The 18,719-nt window shown below is 55.0% G+C and overlaps 1 protein-coding gene across 2 annotated transcripts in view; it reads left to right on the top strand.

The window, feature by feature from the left end:
• Window positions 1-18,719, top strand: part of ACOT7 (acyl-CoA thioesterase 7) — a 102,132-nt gene that overhangs the window by 80,151 nt on the left and 3,262 nt on the right. For both annotated transcript variants that reach the window (XM_038537793.1, XM_038537794.1), the window contains exon 8: window positions 8,234-8,418. In XM_038537793.1, the coding sequence (XP_038393721.1) occupies window positions 8,234-8,418 (185 nt within the window). The remainder of the gene's footprint in view (window positions 1-8,233; window positions 8,419-18,719) is intronic.

Here is an 18,719-nt window from a genome sequence, read left to right as displayed (position 1 = left end):
CCACAGGATTTAGGGCCCACCCAGATAATCCAGGAGGTGTTCATCCTGAGGTCCTTAAATCAGTGGCATTTGCAAAGGCTCTTGTTCCCAGTAAGGTCAGAGTCGGAGCTTCTGAATGGACTTAACCTTGGCAGGGGCCACTGTTCAGCCCACTGCACAGGCTTTCTCTCCTTACAGCTTGAATCTTGTAGACACTAGATCACTTCCTCATTTGCAAGATTATGAGATGGAGAAAATCTCTTCTGTGCCTAGAGTTGCCCCATTCCCCACACAGGGGTGAGTCCTTCCCTTGTGAGGGCCAGTGGTAAAGCCAGCACCCAGCCCAGAGGAGGAGTGACCCTGAGGGGCGCAGAAGGGAGGGCCCCCTGTTGGGTTGGGGAAGAACCCCAGGACCTGACTCCTGAGAGCAGCCCCACAAGAACAGAGTTAACAGGCCCCATGCTTCTCTGGTGTAGGGGGCACCAATGAAGGACCAGTGACTTTCCTCTACGTGGCAGGAGACAGGGTCGGCCCCAGGACACAGATGAGTAGAAAGGACAAAATGACAACACACAGTAGCACAGAGTGTGGAGCTGCCCTCTTTTTTGTTGGGCATAGAACTAACTCATTCCTAAGTTGAGTGCAAAATGTGATCAGCACAAGGACTGTTTTTAAATAATATTTTCAAAGAAAAGGCACACGCAGGTGGCTGAGCCAGTGGGCACCCTGGGGCTGTGGTCACAGGGTAGCAGCTGTTCATGGCCAGTGTCTGGCCTCCTCAGATGCACCACTCTGGAGATGCAACCCTAAGAGGCCCCTGCTCCTCCTGGGAGGGGTGCCCCCTGCCCTCTGAAGGCTAATCCGATGCAGGGGGCCAAAGCCCAGAAGCATAGACAGCCAGACATGCCACCTATATGTGAGCTTGCTGTGGCTGCTCTAATGAGTTAACTGCAAAGCTAGTGACTTAAGAGGTCACAGATTCCCTCTCTTGTGGTTCTGGAGGTCAGGCATCTAAAAGAGGTCCACGGGGCTGTGTGGTGTCCAGAAGCTCCGGGGCAGGGGGTTAGGGATCTGTTGCCTTGATTCTTCTAGCTTCTCAGCTGCCCCATGTTCCTCCGCAGCCTCTGCTCCTGTTGCTGCCTCTTCCTCTTACGTGACCTGCTCCCTACCTCTTACGAGGACCCTCATCCTGACAAGGGCCGACTGGATGGTACAGCAGCACAGCAGGGTGGCTGACATTGTGGGGTGGGGTGGGCAATCACTGCTGGCACTTCTCAGGGCCAGCTGGTGAAGCTTAAAGACCTGAACTAACTTTTGTACGTCGCTTGCTCTATTGCCAGTTTTTTCTTTTTAAGATGAGATGTTAAAATGCCAAGGCAGCTGTTAATGAAAGTAAAAGTGGAACATACTTTCTGTGGATATCATGGTTTGGGAAGCCCTGGCAGGAAAACCTAACGCTGGAGTTGTTTGTAAAAGAGCCATCTTCCCAGACTATTTGGGTGGGAAGTGAGGAATCTTCTAGAAAATGCTTTGGGCTGTGTTATGTAAGAAACACCAAAGTTATTTCACTACCTCCATGCTTTGCTGAAGAAAGCTCGCTGCTCTTTTTGGAACTTAAACACTGAGCCGTTCTTAACATTTGAAATGCTTGGCAACCCCTCAGCTGTGATAAGAGCAATTTTTTATTATTCTGTTTTCTAAATCCCTGCAAGCTGTGCGGTCTGCCCTGGGAGAGACTTCTTGCTGCTGGGGGGTCTGGTGAGGCACCTGCTGGCCCTCCTGGGCTGGACCCCTCCAGGCAGCTCAACAGGGATTCAGAAACAGAGAGGAGCTGTGGTTCTTGAGTGTGCTTCATGCCTCACTTGGAGGGGCATACACGTTACCTTTTCTGGTGCCACAGGAACTCATCCCGTTTCCAAATCTGGAATGCACCCGTGCCACGGGGTTACTCCATGGTGGAGCTAGAGGGCAAGTGGACAATTGGGTCCAGGGCCAGAGCTCTGAGCCCCTCGCTCTGGCGCCTGCTCACTACCAGGCTTGAACAACACGGACATCCACCACTGGGGCACAGGCATCACCTTGGCGGGGATAAGCTTGTACCCTTGCCAATCAAGTGCAGCGCCATTCACCTTTGACACTTAACGCAGCTGTTGCAGTGGTAGCTGGCCCACACAGCTGTGTATAGAACTCTCCTGGCTTTCTCAAGCCTCTTGAAAACATCGCTATGGGTTCTTGCTAGGGGAGTCCAGCCCCAAGGAAGGCGCTGCTCTTTTGGTGTCTCTGTCATCAGCCTTGGCCCAAAGGCCCTTTTGCCAGAGTCCGAGGCAGGCAACTTGCCCCCCGCCCCACCTCCAGCTGCACCCTCAGTCCCATCAGATTTCCCAGGGGTGGGGACCCACCTGTGCCGTCCCCCACAACAGTTGCTGGCCACCCATGGCTATTTGCATCATAATTAAAGGTAAGCAAAATGGAAACTACTGCTCCTCCATGCCACTCACCCATTTCAGGTGCTCAGGAGCCACGTGTGGCTGGTAGCTGCTGTATAAGATGGCCCAGAGAGGGCATTTTCACTATCACTGAAGTCTGTTGGACAGCCCTAATCTCTGGGCTGTCTGGACTCCATCCCCAGTGTCTGATGCTTTAGCAGGGATTTCTGTAGACCCCTAGATGTCACATGGATGCTCAGCACAAAGCATGGTGCCTCAGCACCCCCCTCAGCAGGGTCCCACTGCCACCCAGGTTTCCACAGAGTGGGGTGCGGAACTTTCCCTGCGAGGCAGCCTGTGCTCCCAGGGTACCACCAGCATGCCATCCACAGGGGTACCCCGCTCAGACCTCAGGGGGCCCAGTTGAGGTTCACTAGATAGGGCCAGCTTCTCAGCTTCTTGGTGGTATTCAGGGGCTTTTTTTCTGGAATTCACAAGAGGAATTTGATACCAGCTCCAACTCTCAAATTCGGTTATATATATTGATGGTTGGAACCACTTGAGAAGAGACTGAACTTAAAAACATTAAAAAGTTGTGTCCCTTCATTTTTGTTGGATACTTTGTGGCAAAATAACTGCAAGTATTGACTTTCTGGGCCATTGATGGAATGGATTTCCACTTGCTGCCATCCACCACCTTTACCCCCCAGAAACCCACCAGGTCTGCGACCATGTGGCTGCCAGGACCCTGGCTCAGTTTCCTTTGGGATCCGTTCATTTTTATTTGGAGCTTCATTAGATTTCTAGATTCTTTGTATTGTCATAGAATCTCTGCTTGAAACATGGAAATGTCACATTAAGTGGTAGAAATGTACAATAAAACCATTTAAAAGTAATATTCTCTTTATAAAGCTTTATAAAGTATCGAGCTCCCGATTGTGTAGTTACTAGTGATTTAGAGTCAGTAGCATCCCCGAAAACCTGGACCACATTAAAATCAGCCAGAGTCGCATCTATCTAGGTAGTTGAAATTATTTTCTATGGTAGCTGTAACAGTTTACCAAAAACAATGGCAGAAACAACACAGATCTGCTGTCTCCCCAGTTCTGGAGGTCAGAAGTCTGACCCGGGTCTCACTGGCTAAAGTCAGGGTGCTGTTCCTTCTGGACACTCTAGGAGAGAATCCACTTGTTGCTTGTTCCACCTTCTAGAGGCCCCCTGCCTTCCTTGGTTTGTGGCCCCTCCTCCATCTCCAAAGTCTGCAGGATAGCATCTCCCTGACCCTGCTTCTGTTGTCATGTCTACCTGAGCCTCTGCTCTGGCCTCCTCATCCACTTGGGAGGATTCTTGTGATGACATTGGGCTCACCTGGATAATCCAGGCTGGTCGCCCCACCTCACAGTCCTCCACCGAAGCACATTTAAAAAGGTCACATAATTCACAGGTTTGAGGGATCAGGACGTGGACATCTTTGGGGGCTCTTGGTCCCCCTGCCATCATAGTCCATTAATGCCACGTGACACAGAGGCAGGTAAGGTTCCAGACCATTTCTAAGCTCTGCCTTTCCCCCGCCCCGTGTCTTATCCAATAAGCTCTGTAGACAGGCCTGTGGCAGAGAGCACAGGAGGGCAAGAACCCCTCCCTGGGGGGTTTCAGAGCAGCGTGAGAGGAAGTGCCCCTCAGTCTGTCCCAGGCCCTCAGCTGTAGATACCTGGCATGTCCGAGGCTTGGGAGCTGTCAGAGAGGCAGCAGAGGTGGTGAGCTTCCTGGCAGCTCTTGGCCTCTTACAGAGAGCTGGCGCTGGGGTCCTGAGTCTCGGCCTCTCAGAACATGCTCTCAGTCCCCTTCCCATGCAGGGACCGTGACTGCTGTGGTCACATCTCAGCGTCAGAGCTGGCAAGTTGCTGATCTCCTGGGACCCAGAGAGCAAGGGCAGGGTTTTTTTTTTTAAGATTTTATGTATTCATGAGAGACACAGAGAAAGAGGGAGAAGCAGACTCCCTGGGGGAGGCTGATGCAGGACTTGATCCCAGGACCTCAGGATCACAACCTGAGCCAAGGCAGATGCCCAACCACTGAGCCACCCAGGCCTCCCCTTAAATGGCAGGTTTTTTTAATGCTTCACTACCCTGTGTTCTTCACAAGCTGAAAACAGAAAATCTCCCTTGCTAATGCAGTAGCCTGTTTTAGTCATATAGATAGTCTTAGAAGCAGCTTCTTGGCCTGTGTATACATGCCCCCTCCAGAAGAAAAATGTGATTTGTTTTAGACGTTGCTTCTTATTCCGTACCAGTGCGATTTCTCCACCCAAAGACTCAGAGTATTAAGTGGGCACACTCTGCCCTTGGACTTAAGGTGGCATTTCCTGGAGGGCTGTTAAGCAGAAGAGTACCCAGACCCTACCAGAAATTTCTATCCTGGGCTTACATCCACGTGACATAATTAATGTGGGCAAGTGACCTCCAGCTGACCACGTTGGCAGGCTCAGCGGTTCCTCACAATCTCCCTGAGAGACAGCTGCCCCTGTGTCTGTTTGCAGATGAGGAAGCCAAGGCACTGACTGTGTAGTTCCCGGCTGGCCACCTGCCTGGTGTACCCCAGAGCCTGGATTCCAGGGTCCTCCCCAGGGCCATCTCAGGGCTGCTCCAGGCCTCAGAGAGCCTACCTTTCTTTCACGGAGATGCTCAGTAGGGAATGGCTGGCTGTTCCCACTTCGGCAGCTCAGAGAACTGGGTGCCCTCTCCTGGCCTCCCTTCCCCAGGGCTGGGAGGTGGCCTAACACTGTGAGCCTATCCTGGGTGGGCTCATGGCTCCAAGCACCAATGATAGCAACTGTTTTCCCCCTTTAGCTGATCACACCCGGTCTTTTAAACAAGCCATTCTTTGGGTGGATTTGGACATGTAACCTAGTGGAAATGTCCCCAGGCAGTGTTTCAGTGACCGCTCAGCCAACACTGTCCCCCACAGAGAGCCTTGAAGCACGTGGCTACTGTGCCCAGCGTGTCCTGATCCCCCGTCTGCAGCTCCTTGGGCAAACAGAAGTGAACAAGAACACAAGCCGGCCACTGATTGGCATCCTTCCGTGTGTCAGGTGGTCTCCCAGCATTTCAGGCTGGGTTCGGAGTTGGCCTGGCAACCCTTTCTGTGATCCTGTGGTCCTGCTCCTGTACCTGGGATGGAATGAGCCAGAACTCATGGGAAAGATCTCCATGAGATCTCTGAGCATCCTGATTCTGGCTTTGTGTCCAAGCCCTATGTTCCCCAGTGAACCACGGTGACATGGTGGCTCTTCAGCATCACCCAGCCTGTATGGTAAAGGGGCCTGCAAGCACCTGGTTCAAGCTCTGATCCAGTGAGAAATCACTGCAGGAGCCTCGAGGAAGGGCAGGAAGAGAAGCCAGCCCAGACTGAGCTTCAGAGCAGGTTCTGTCCACCAGTACCCTGCACATGATGGCCTCTGTCCTCACCACCTTCCAGGCTGTGAGCACCTGCCCCCACTGACCTGTGGCCTTGTGAGATAGGAGTGGCAGTCACTGGAGGTGAGCAGGTTGAGCCTGGATGCTGTGTGTTCTTTTAAAAGGCATGTAGACCCTGGCTGAATATGGTCGGTTGTACTCTAGGCTGGTCCACGGACATGTCTGTGGTGCCTCATTCATGCCAGGTTCACTCAGACACAGGCTGTGACCATGCTTCCAAATGAGTGCACCTAAGGGGTCATTCAAAACATAGCCTTCAACTTGGGGACACGGAGCACTTCAGGGATGTCCTAACCCCCCGAAACCATACACAGAATTGATCTGTTACATTTCTCTCAGCAGAGTACCCATGGCAATCACAGGTTCTCAGAGGGTAGAGGGGACTCGATTATTGAAAGAACGTAAGGAGGGCAGCTCGGATGGCTCAGTGGTTTAGCGCCGCCTTCAGCCCAGGGTGTGATCCTGGAGCCCCGGGATCAAGTCCCACGTCGGGCTCCCTGCATGGAGCCTGCTTCTCCCTCTGCCTGTGTCTCTGCCTCTCTCCCTTTGTGTCTCTCCTGAATAAATAAATAAAATCTTAAGAAAGAAAGAAAGAAAAGAAAAGAAAGAAAAGAAAAGAAAAAAGAAAAGAAAAAACAGAGAGATGCATTTGTACCTTTCCCATTCTGTTCTGGGTACAAGGAGCCACTGCATCCTGGCTGCTGACCCTTCTGTGATTTGGGCAGGGCCTAGTAAGCTTATGAGTGGTGTGTCCCTGTTGGTCATGGAGGCAGCTCCCTCCAGAAGAGTGGCAGGACTTGCCCACTGACCCTTGACCCTTGAGCCGAGCACCAGGTGTGTGCTGAGTGCTTTGTTCATGACCCTACCCTTATAGCTCACATAATGGCACTTGTCACTGATCTTCCTTCCTTCCCTCCCGGAAATGGCTGTTCAGGACATGAAGCACTCCCTGTAAGTATGACACTGGATGTGGCATGGAACATTCTGGTACTTGATAACCTGAAATAACTGCTTCTAGCCTGCCCACACACTCACCCCTAACTCACCAAACTGTCTTGACTTGTCCGTCTTCCCGGGTCTTTAAATGTGTCTTGTAGCACTTGACTCCTTGGAGCTAGGACCTCGGGGTTCCCAGGGTTGTTGAAAGGTCCCCACAGCCAGCAGTGGTTCCAGGGAGTGGAGGCTGGGTGAGCTGTTCTCCTAACACCTTGCTAGGGGTGCAACCAGATATCAGCCCTTCCTCTATAAATCCCTGAGGATCAGTGCTGCCCTGTGGTCCAGAACCATACCATTGGTGATGATAATGATTGCGCTGAGTGCCTTCTGCCTTGGGGCACAAGGTTAGCACCTCATTCATCTCGTGTCTTCCTTGTAGTTAGCCTGTGAGGCAAGGCATGTCTGTTTATAGGGAAAAACAGGGCTCCGTGAGGTGAAGGGAGCAAGGCTGGATGGTAGGCAAGAGCCCACGTACAGGAGGGTGGGGGCAGAGGAGCCACACTAGGTTGGGAAGTAGCTGCCAGGGTGGATAGTCATGGCCCAGAGGGCACTGGGGATACAGGGAGGTTGGGGTTGAGGTTGAGAGGGAGCGGGTCGCCTGGAATGGTGTTACAGGAACGTAGGACTTTGGACTTCATCATAATCAACAAAGGAAACCACATTGGTCCAGGCGGGAGGTGAGCACCTGGGGACCCTAACCTACGACAGGGCCGTGGGTATGTTGTGGGAAGGTAGTGTCCGTGGCTCCAAGGAGAGCTCTGTCCCATGAGCCAGCCTGATGAGAGGAGAGCCTAGACATAAGTGTAGGAGGATGTAGGCTGAAGTGCACACAGCGGCTCATGGGGGATGTCAGGTGAGGGCTGGCCTTCCCAGGCACCCAAGGCTGCCATCACACTGGCATCAGGAACAGTAGCCTGGATGCTGGGAAGGTACTAGGAAGATAGAAGGAGGTTCTTGAGTGGCGCTTAGACAAACATGGGGCAGCTGTGTGGCACAAGTAAGGCCATGGTGTGGACAGTGTGGGTTGGCTTGGCCTCAGCGTTACTTTTGAGGAACAGAACCAGCTCACCCTGCAGTCACCCAAAAGTAGGTTGGAGGCCAGGTTGCCAGGTGACGGCCACCACTCTGAATGTTCACAGAAATGTTGAGAGTAAACGCCTGCTCCCAAGGAAGGTAAACATTCAAGGGCTACTAACGAGGCACTGTGAGAGCTCATCGTTTTGATGTCCTTGTAGTTGTAGACGCTGCCTAACCAGGTGTCCTCTAACGCCCTCAGTGACCCTGCCATCCGTGCCCTCCCCTGCCCCCGGCTCCTCCATCTGCGCCCTCGGCTAACCCCCTGTGTGTGCTCTGCAGGCTGTGTCATTACCATCTCTGGGCGCATGACTTTCACAAGCAATAAATCCATGGAGATCGAGGTCTTGGTGGATGCCGACCCCGTGGTGGACAACTCACAGAAGCGCTACCGGGCTGCCAGTGCTTTCTTCACCTATGTGTCCCTGAGCCAGGAGGGCAAGTCACTGCCTGTGCCCCAACTCGTGGTGAGTGACCACCTGCCCTGCTGGGGGTGCCCAGTCAGCACGCATAGTGCTTCCAGGGAAGACTGAGTCCTATGAGCACATTCTGGGGAGGAGGGCCCTGGCCTGGTGGCTCCCTGGCCCAGTGACCTTGGCTGCACGGCCCCTGTAGACTGTCAGGTCAGACCAGGCAGACAGGACAAGAAACCTCTTCACCAGCTCCTTGCTCTGGGGGTTCCCTCTGGAGAGTTAGTACAGAGCCCAGGGGTTCCCAATACTATGTATGAAAGGGGCTAATGGGCAGCCCCGGTGGCGCAGTGGTTTAGCGCCGCCTGCAGCCCAGGGTGTGATCCTGGGGACCCGGGATCGAGTCCCACATTGGGCTCCCTGCATGGTGCCTGCTTCTCCCTCTGCCTGTGTCTCTGCCTCTCTCTCTCTAGCTGTGTCTCTATGAATAAATAAATAAAATATTAAAAAAAAAAAAAAGAAAAAGAAAGAAAGGGGCTAAGGACTTTCCCAAGAGACAGTTTCTCAAGGAGTCTTGGCCTGAGTGTCCTGCTTGATGGGGACCAGGCCAGACCCCTACATCACAGGGCTGGACCTGGGAGTCTCATGGCCCTTCCCTGCCCCGGCCACCTGCCCAGGCTCTGACCTGGGCCTGCAGAGAGAGGTGGCAGGTGTCTGTCCACACAGCCCCCCATGTGGGCTGCTGCCACTGCAATCCTGAAGGGTCTTGCAGCTGGAATCCCAACAAATTGACGAGTGCTGGCCATGGGGCACTTGAGAGTCAGGGAGCCGAGGTTCAAGGTGGGGAATGGGGAAGGTGGTGGGTGGGTGGTGAGGATGCTCGGCTGGGAGGTGCTCGGGAACTGTGTATTGAGGGAATGAATGGACAAATGCATGCACGTGCTTCCCGATCTCTCAAGGCCAATGATGGTTTTACCATAAGCCTCACACATCATTTACCAGCGCGGTCACAGTAGGGGTCCCACCTGGAGCACCTGCCAACGAACCTGCTGCCCACTCCTCAAAGCCAGCACCGCCCCAGCCCTGGGGAGTGGGGCACCGAACCCGCTGCCCACTCCTCAAAGCCAACACCGCCCCAGCCCTGGGGAGTGGGGCCCTGCTGCTGGCTTCGCTGTCAGCCTGCAAGGACCTCTCAGACCAGCAAGACTCAGGCACTTGTGGAGGGTCCTCCATCCAGTCCTGAGTGTGGGTCCAGCGCACAACTGCGCTGCTTGGGCTGCCCCTTATTTCTCCTTGAGCCACACTGCACATCTGTTGCTAGAGGCCACTCCTCTGGGGCCATGGTCGGAGCTTCCTGCCTCTGTGGGGTGAGGGTGAGGGGGCAGAGTGGCCTGGGCAGGGTGGGTTCTCTTGAGCACCTGGCACTTTTGTGGCCCCAGCCAATGAAAACCTTTGTAACAGACACACTGTAACTAAGACCTCATTTCTCACGCCAGCTGGGAACAAGGCTCTCCCATTCTGCTTTCTCCACATGCTGAGGACAACCCTGTGGCTGGTGGCCTGCCTGAGGCCCCCCGAGACCCTGTTTGTGTGTAGGGGGTGTTAGCACACAGGCCACCATGGTAGTGAGACCCGTGGTGTGGCTGTGGGGCCTCCCCTGCAGCCTGTCTCCACCTGCCCTTTGCCAGCTCTGCCTCTCTCCCATAGAGTCTCCACATGCACCTCAAACATGATTTATCCTGAACTGAACTCGTTATCTTTCCCCCAAAAAACCCCACTGGTCCTCACGGGTTTCCTCTCTCAGTGAGTCTGAGAATGTGCCTGGTTCCTCTGTCCTCTCTCTTGCTTACCCCACCATACCCACTGTCTCTAGGCTGCATCCATGGCTGGATCCCTGCTCAGCCCTGAGTTGTCCTGCCTCCTCCATTCCTGCTGCCCTTGCTCCGACCCTACACTGGAGCCAAGGGAGTTTGTTAAAATCAGATTTTCTCCCTCTCCTGCCTGATCTGCTCAGCAGCCTCTGTGACATCAACACAGTACAGCACAGCAAAGTTGGCTTTTCTGGCCTCGGCCTCCAGACTCATTCCTGCCTCAGGGACTTTGCACATGCTGTTCTCTGCCTGGACACCTTCCCTCAGACCATCATGGAGTCAGCTCTTTCCACTGTTTTTCAGAGAGTTTGTCCTTAGATGGTCTTCCCTGCACACTCAAGATAAAGCCTGACCCCACCACTGCCTGGTGACTCTCTCCTATCCCCATACCATCTCTGGGCACCCAGCACCATCTCAAACCCTCTGGTGCATATGCATTTGTTTTGGATCCAGCCCTGGCCTGGTATGTGACTCCAAGATGCCCACAACAGTGGGGCTCAGGAAAATGCCTGTGGGGGCCTCATGGGCTTGCTCACCTCTCCAGCCATCTTTCTCCACCCCACTGCTCAGTGCCCTGCTGGACAGTTGGCAGCTGCAGGTCCCTAAACACCCCAGGGCCTCCCTCCCCTCACTGTTGCAGGCACGCCCATACTGTCAGGCACACACGTGAGTGTGGGTATCCTGCCACCTGCTTCTGGTCAGGGCCCCAGGAGTTCTAATGGTGTGGTCCCTGGCTCGTATTTGGTGCACCTGTTTCTGCATCTGTACTGGGGGGACAGCCCTAGTGCGCACCACAAAGGATGGAGGAGGATTCTGGGAGCTTCACACTTGTCTGCTGCTGTTCATTATGCTCTGCTGGAACTGCTGCCCTCCTGGGGGGAGCAGGTAGGGACACTGGACTGCTGCGTTAGATGCTCCTGAGGGTCACAAGGGAAGAAGCAGGAGGTTGGGGATCGGCATCCCCTGAGACAGTTGTCGCTACCTGAGTAGGTCCCTTCCAAGGAGGGCCTTGTGGACAGGGCTGCATTGCAGCAGGGCCTGGTGCTGGGGCAGGGGAGCTGTTTCCCAGAGGCTATCCAGGTAAAAGGAACCAGGGACTTGAGCCCTGGGGGCCAGAGGTGGCCACTCATAGGAGGGGGAAGGGGACAGGAAGACACCTGAGGCCACCCAGCTGATCCTTGCTAGGCCCAGCCCCGGGACCCAGCCTTCTGACCACTTGGGCTCTTTCCTCTCCTGTCAGCTGAGTGGGTACAGAAGCCTACAGGGCTCCCCAAATGGGTATGAATAAGAACAGTCAAGGAGTCAAACCATCTTCATTTTGCAGAGGCCCATTCTGAGTAAACATGAATTGACAGGGTTTTCTGGCAAGGTCCAAAGTGCTAACCATTACTGACTTGTAAGGCTCACCCCCAAGAGCTCAGCAGCTGCTGTGGGCTTGTTTGAAGGGGCCATGGCTGCCTCTGCAGCCCCCACCTTACATGCACCCCAGAACTCAGCCCACTGGGTAGACCAGTGCTGTGGCTGAGAGGGGTCCAGTCTCCTGTGGAGAGTACCTGCGGTCAGGGAGCCCTTTGTGGGGGTACTATGACCTTCACAGACACAGGAAGCAGTCCTGGGTCTGGGCCAGTCTATAGATCCAGCAAGCTGTCTGTGCCCTTTCTAGAGACCCATGACATTGGACAGGGGGATGTCAGTCCTAGGTGAGGGCCAGCCCAGAGAAAGAGGTACTGGTGCCTAGCAGGGCTGCAGAAGGATGGTAGGAAAAGACAACTGCTTGAATGACGGGGACAGTGACCAAATCCCTGGGTTTAAGGGGCCAGGGGTTAGCGATGTCCTCATGCTGATCCTGGATGTTACTGCTTGCTAATTAAAGATGGTCTTTGATTCTTCACGAAGGTGTCCTGGGGCCCAGCCTCTGGCAGGGAGGGCTGGTGACACCCCAAGAGGGGTTTTCAGCTCCAGCCTGTCCCTGGCACTCGAGGACCACCATCTGAGCAGCGTCTGTCTCCCAAAGCCCATGTGCTCCCCACAGCCAATGTGTGTGCCCATGGGGGGCACTCAGCCCTCCTCCCCTCCTCGCCACCCCCACCCCCTGCTGTCAGCAATTCTTCTACCTCCCGTCTATTTTTAGCTTCCATCCCCAGGGCCCAGCTGACACGGAAGACAGCGTTGCTGTTTGGGGTTTTTCTTGATGAATATTTTATGTTAGGGAGGCTGCACCGAGTCCAGCAGCTGCCGGCACTTCCCAGGCTAATCATTAAAGAGGCAAATGCAGAGCATGGAGCCAGGCTGCTGGTCTGGACACCAAGTCCAGGGCCCCTTGCTGCCCTGCCTCCCTCTGAAGGCCTCTCTCTGGCTATGACCTCTGACCTTGGGGGTAGAGGACACGCCCCAGATTTCACTGAGCGGGGCTGGAGAGGGGCCTGTGCAGAGAGATGGAGGAAGCCACTTGGGGACCTGGCATCGAGTTGGTCCCAACACCTATGGGTGATTTTTTTCCAGACCTTTTTAGTTTCCAGAAACGTGAGGATCACCAGGAAAGGCTGAGGCACAGTGGACCAGGGCCTAGACCCAGCAGCCTCAGCCACTGAATGACAAGAAAGTATTTTCTAGGTTAAAACGGGAGGTGGTGAGGAAATCGGGTGGCCATCCCTCTGTCCTTTTAGAGCAAGGCTTACCCCAGCCGGTGAGCTCTACCCAGAGTACAGTGAGAACGCGTGCTCGGAGGGCACCCACCCCACTGGCCCCTTCCTGCCTGGGAAGACATGTCAGCAGCCTGGATGCTCACTGTACTAGAATGACTTCCAGTTACTCTCTGACTTCAGAAATTCAGATGCACTGTAGTGCAGCAGCTCAACCCTGTTCCTGGAAGGGTATGAGCAGCCACGGTACCAAGGGAAGCTGTACTCGCTGCTTCCTTGCACAGGGGTGCGTCAGGGACTGGACTGCTCACCAAGCTTCTCCGCCTAGTGTTCTGTTCTCTCCCTTGGTTCTGGAGGCTTCACAGAGAGTCTGTCTTGTGATGAGATAATGCCAGGGTCCTGAAGCTGCTCCTGTCACCCAAAAGCTTAGTGCTGGGGAATGTCGGTGGCCTAGGAGAATCTCAGCTGTGGATGCCCCACCTGCACGGCCTTCACATGCTCTGCTGAGCCCAGGCTTTTCCTCCGACCATGCCCTCGGAAACTCCACTGTGTCCCTGGCTGCTCCCTAACGTCCCCTTTGCCCAAGTGGCATGTGTTTTGGAGACCACTCAGTTAATATTCACCAGCCTGCTGTCCAAATGGGAGGGCTCATGGCACCAGTGATAAACCTTTTCATGTTAAAATGCTGGTGGTTTCTACTCATGAAATACCAGTCTTGTTGCTTTGTTGGCGTTGTTTTCAAGTCCAGGGAACCCCTTGCTTTTTTAATTTCCTTAGAGCTGGAAACCCAGAGGCGAGCTCTCAGAGGGCAACATTAGGCCTGATTCTGTGTGGTGCCAGAAGGCAGCTGCAGGAGGGGAGGCCCGTGGGGGAGACCTACAGTGGAAAGGCGGGGATCCCAGTACGTCAGGGAGCCCCAGGTTCCGCTGCAGCCACGTTGGACAGTAAATGAGGGGAGAGACCTATGAAGGTTGCTGACCCCCACGGAGGGGTGCGCAGCAGAGCAGGCCTGGTGTGCCCCAGGGTGGAATATGGTGCCACCCACCCCCAGCTTATATGAAAACCTGCTGCCTGGTGGCACCATGCTTTCTCTGCAAGGTGGAGTCCCGTGGCAAAGGCCCTGTGAATCGAGGGACACAGTACTCAAAGTATACTCAGAGGTACAGGTAAGAAACAGGCCCTGGACCCCTCTCTCTGTCCCACCTTGGTGGTAGGAAGGATGCAGAAGGGCCTCCCTGCGTGCTCACACACACACACTCAGGGTGAAGCATGTCAGCACTGCCAGTAGGGGAGGAGCTCCTGCTTCTGGGGGCTTCATCCCCACCTTGGCACGCTGTACACTCCTGCTCATGCCTTTGTCACCCATGTAGGCTCCTTTGAGCCCGTCAGTGGGCTGAGCTCTAGACTTGAGTGGGGACAGATGATGCTTAACTGTGTGTCCTATGAGCAAAACCACTGGTTTTGGATCTTTAACAAAAAGACTACACCAATTTGGAATGAAGGCTCTTTTGTTTTGCTCTTCGGTTGGTTTGCTCATCACTCATTCAGCAGATGTGTCCTGGGCCCTCACTGTGTCCCAGGCACAGTGCTGGCTTCAGACAGACGGCAGGAAAGACAGACTCAACACACAGCACATGCACACACATGGGGCCAAGGACTCAAGTGAGGCCAGGCCCAGCCTCTGCAAATGGCAGTTACGGTCTTTATCACTGTCCAGAGAGGACAGCCGTGTCAGCCCAGGTGTGAGGAGCAAGTGCTGTGACACCCCCCACAATACCTGGGGGAAGCCGGCCAATAGGACCGAGTCCTCTTCACCTTCTCTACCGGAGACTGCCCCCCTCCCCTGCCTTTCCCGTGGCCCCATGCTGCCAGCCTCTCCTAGGGGAGTCCTTGGCTGCACAGCAGAGCAGACATGCTGGAGGCTGAGCCTAGCAGCAGGGTGAGGAGCCCCAATGAGAGTGCTCAAGGTTCTACAGCCATCTCACTGTTAGAGCTGCCAGTGGAGGCCGCCACGATGAGCCCCCTGTGGGTGCCTCAGGCCAGGTGGTGAGAGCTCTGTAACCTGCCTGCCCTCAGGGGTGGCTTCCCAGGTGCCCGGACCCGCCTGCTGAGGTTGTGTCCTTGGGGGGAGCCCCGCGGGCTCTGGGGACAGGACTGTTTGCTAGGCTAGGGGTCCTGGATGCCAAGTTCGTCCTGTGCTGAGTGGCCCCAGTCATCAGAAGACATCCTAATTGCCTGCACAATTGTCCCAAGATCCCTCCTGTCTCCCATTACAAAGACGGGAGAGGGTGCGTGCGTGGTTTCCTAATTAAGAATGTCTGTGTCCCTCCGGCTCGCAGGAAGTTGTTCTGTCACCACGGGAAACCCTCTTCACACCAGACATTCGTTAATTACAAAAAGGACAAGCTATTGATTTTACCAAGGGTGGAACTTAGTCACTCGCCCTCCGTGCCAAGTTCCAAATGTGTGTTCTCGCAGCACAGAAAATGCAAACTGGAAAACATTTGGTCTGCACCGTTAGGCTCTGCGAGCCACAGGCTTCCCTCCCGTGGAAGGGAGCCTGGAAGACAGCATCTGGCAGGAGAGCAGGAGGAGGGAGGGAGAGGACGCAGATCTGAGGCCCCTGCAGCTGGCAGGCGGGAGCCACGGGGCTCCCTGAGCAGAGGGGCAGGGGCATCTTCGAGCCCTGGTCTCTGTGGCCAGCTGTGAAGATGACCCCCAGGGCCACCCACCCCTCTCCCCCACGGGCGGTGCTGTGGGTTGGCAGATAGTAAGGACTCCTGTTCTGCGACATGGCTACCTCATGGGTATGCACATGCATACATGGCGTGATTCCTGCACATGGGCAGCCTTCTGCTGGCACTGCAAGAAATGCCTGGCCATACCACACTCTCGAGTCCCCAATTTATAGGTGGGTGAAGCTTGCCGGGGAGGGCGGGGGCCAAGCCCCTGTGGCCCACCCGTCCACCGTCCCTTCCACCACGTGGGCACCTCCTCATGCCCTGGGATGTGGTGCTCCAAGGTCCGAGCCCCGCCCCAACCCCAGGGTGCCAGTGTGGTGCTCGGGCCATCGAGAGCTATCACCCTATGGTCCCGAGCCCTCTTCCTGCCCACAACTCCAGGCATTTGAAGGCAAATGTGATTTCCCACGGAAGAGCTTTTTCCTTCTCCCCGCCACCCCCAGCCCTCCATTAAAAACAGCAACAGCCAACAACTTATGTATTTATTTACTTTGCCGGATGGAGGGAGATGGGATGCAAGGAGGCAGCAGCTGGGCCGTGGGCGGGGGCCGCGTGCAGGCAGCCATCTGTCTGTTCTGTCGGCTTCACACCCGGTGGGGAAGTGGTGGCCTCTCTTCGTCACTTGGCTGGGAAGGCTGTTTGTCAGAACCCACGGCCCAAGGAGGCCGAACATCCTCCAGCCAGCAGGGCAGGGACTGTGCCAGCACAGAGAGCAGAGATGCTGCCCTGCCCACCCCTGTTTGCAGGGTGGCAGCGAGGAACCTCCCTGCCTTTGACTGTCATCCAGGGCAGCCAGGTGAGGGGAGGGGTGCAGCCCTCCTAGGGTGGGTGCTCCATGCCTTGATGTCAACCCAGTACTGCTTCCAGGCTTGGTGGGGGGGTGCTCCAGAGCCCAGAACACGCAGCTCACGAGGCTCATGCCAAGACCAAAAGAGGGATGAGTCCTTGGCGGGCTCCTTCGTCCAAGGCCTTGCGAATGTCTCGGGCTCGCTGCAGCTAGCCAGCTGCCTCCACATCCATCACGAGACGGTGTTAGTTCTGTCTGAGGGCAGATCCCAGCTGCTGAGTTCGCTGTGGAATATTGAACGTTGGTGCTGGGCGCTGGCCTCCCCCTCCACCGAGTGGACGCTAGAATTTACCGTGTTTTGTGCCAGCAACATAGATGGGAATCACCTGCACTTCAGGCTCTGCCCCCAGTCACTCGTTGCCTGAACTAGTGAGAGAAGCATCCAGAGCCTTTGGTGCACACATTTTGGAAGGCTTGATGGCCTGTTGGCCCCTGAGGGGTGAGTAGCTCCACAGCTGGAGCGAGCGGCTGGGACAGAAACACACCTCTGATCGTGATCTCCTGGCAGGCTGGCACCAGAATGAGAGGGTGCCTTCAGTCCAGTGGCTGGTGCCCATGGGCTTGTTCCCTCCCAGATGGAGAAGCACCCAGGGGCTGCACCGCTGCATGTCCAAGTGGGCTCTAGGCTTGTTCTGGGAGGGCAGGCCCTTCCCGTTCACCATGGCAACTTTGGAGGGTCACCATGTCCCCCACTGCCGCTGATGAGCCCACCGATAAGAGCCCATTGGCATGGAATGACCTGGACATCAGCAGCCGTGCCCAGGTTCAAATCAAGGCCCTACCACTAACCAGCTGTCATTTGGGCAAGCCACTCACCCTCTCTCTGCTGCACGTCGTCATCAGTAGAAGGGAAGCAGTAATGACTGGTGCTGCTCGTGGGTTGTTGTGCAGACTCTGATGTGCTGGTGCGGTCCTGGCATGTGTCAGGACTCACTCAGTGCAGGCCGCTCCCCAGAAGCTGTTGCCCAGGGTCCCTGCACCTAGCACAGAGCAGCACACAGGAGGTGCTCGGGACACATGTGGGGAATGAGCGAATCAAGCTTGGCCACTGTAGAGAGAGGGCCAAGTTAAATTGACCGTTTCCTTTGCCCTGCAGCCCCTTGTGTGCCACGATTGGGGAGGGGGACATGGCCATGCTGAAGCTTCTCTGACTCTGTGAACTGTTGAGGAGGCTGTTCACAGCTGGTGGTGCTGAGCTATGATCACATACCGTAGTTCCTCCATTGACCGCATATAATCCAGCGGCTGTTAGTATATTCACAGGGCTGTGCAACGATTGCCATGGTCCATTTTAGAACATTTTCATCCCCCCAAAAGAAACTATGTGCCCCGTAGTCATCAGCCCTCCCCCGGGCCCTGGCACCACTAGCCTGTGTTCTGTGGTTGTGCTTACTCCAAATGTTTGGTATAAATGGACTCATACAAGAGATGGATGGAGAGTTGGGGGGCTTCTTTCTCTCGCTTGTGGGGACAGCTGAAAGGACTTTGGTACCTACCCCCAGCAACCCTATAGGATGGATACCGGTCCATTTTACAGAAAAGGAATATAGGTGAGTCTCTGAGCCTTATGATGGGTAAGCAGCAAAGCCAGAGATAAGCCAGCCCTGCTGCCACCCCCTTCTCCTCCCCCCACCCCACTCCAGCTCCAGAGGGGAGGCTGGGCTGGTTTGGGAGCAGAATGAAGAGGCCATTCCTTGGGCAGCCGGGGTGGCTCAGCGGTTTAGCACTGCCTTCAGCCCAGGGCGTGATCCTGGAGCCCCGGGATCGAGTCCCATGTTGGGCTCCCTGCATGGAGCCTGCTTCTCCCTCTGCCTGTGTCTCTGCCTCTCTCTTGCTCAATGTCTCTCATGAATAAATAAATCTTTAAAAAAAAAAAAAAAGGCCATTCCAGGAAGGGCCATGCAGTGTGATGGGGGTCCCAAGGCAGGCCAGCCCAATCCAGAAGGCAGGTGGTGCTAGCCAGTGTCTATCTAGGCATCTCCCAGAGCTGTCAAGGGTTTTTTTGCTTATTTTTTTTTTTAAGATTTTTATTCTCATGAGAGACACAGAGAGAGAGGCAGACCCATAGGCAGAGGGAGAAGCAGGCTCCTCCCGGGGAGCCCAATATGGGATTTGGTCCCGGGACCCTGGGATCAGGACCTGAGCCAAAGGCAGATGCTCAACCACTGAGCCACCCAGGTGCCCCTTTTTTCTTTTTTTTTTTTTTAAGATTAATTTTATTTACTGAGAGCGTGAGAACATGAGCCGGGAGAAGGTG

This window comes from Canis lupus, chromosome 5, assembly GCF_011100685.1.
Source record: "Canis lupus familiaris isolate Mischka breed German Shepherd chromosome 5, alternate assembly UU_Cfam_GSD_1.0, whole genome shotgun sequence".
Classification (NCBI taxonomy): Eukaryota; Metazoa; Chordata; class Mammalia; order Carnivora; family Canidae; genus Canis; species Canis lupus.
The sequence above is the reverse complement of the archived record's forward strand: the minus strand, read 5'-3'. Positions and strand labels throughout refer to the sequence as shown.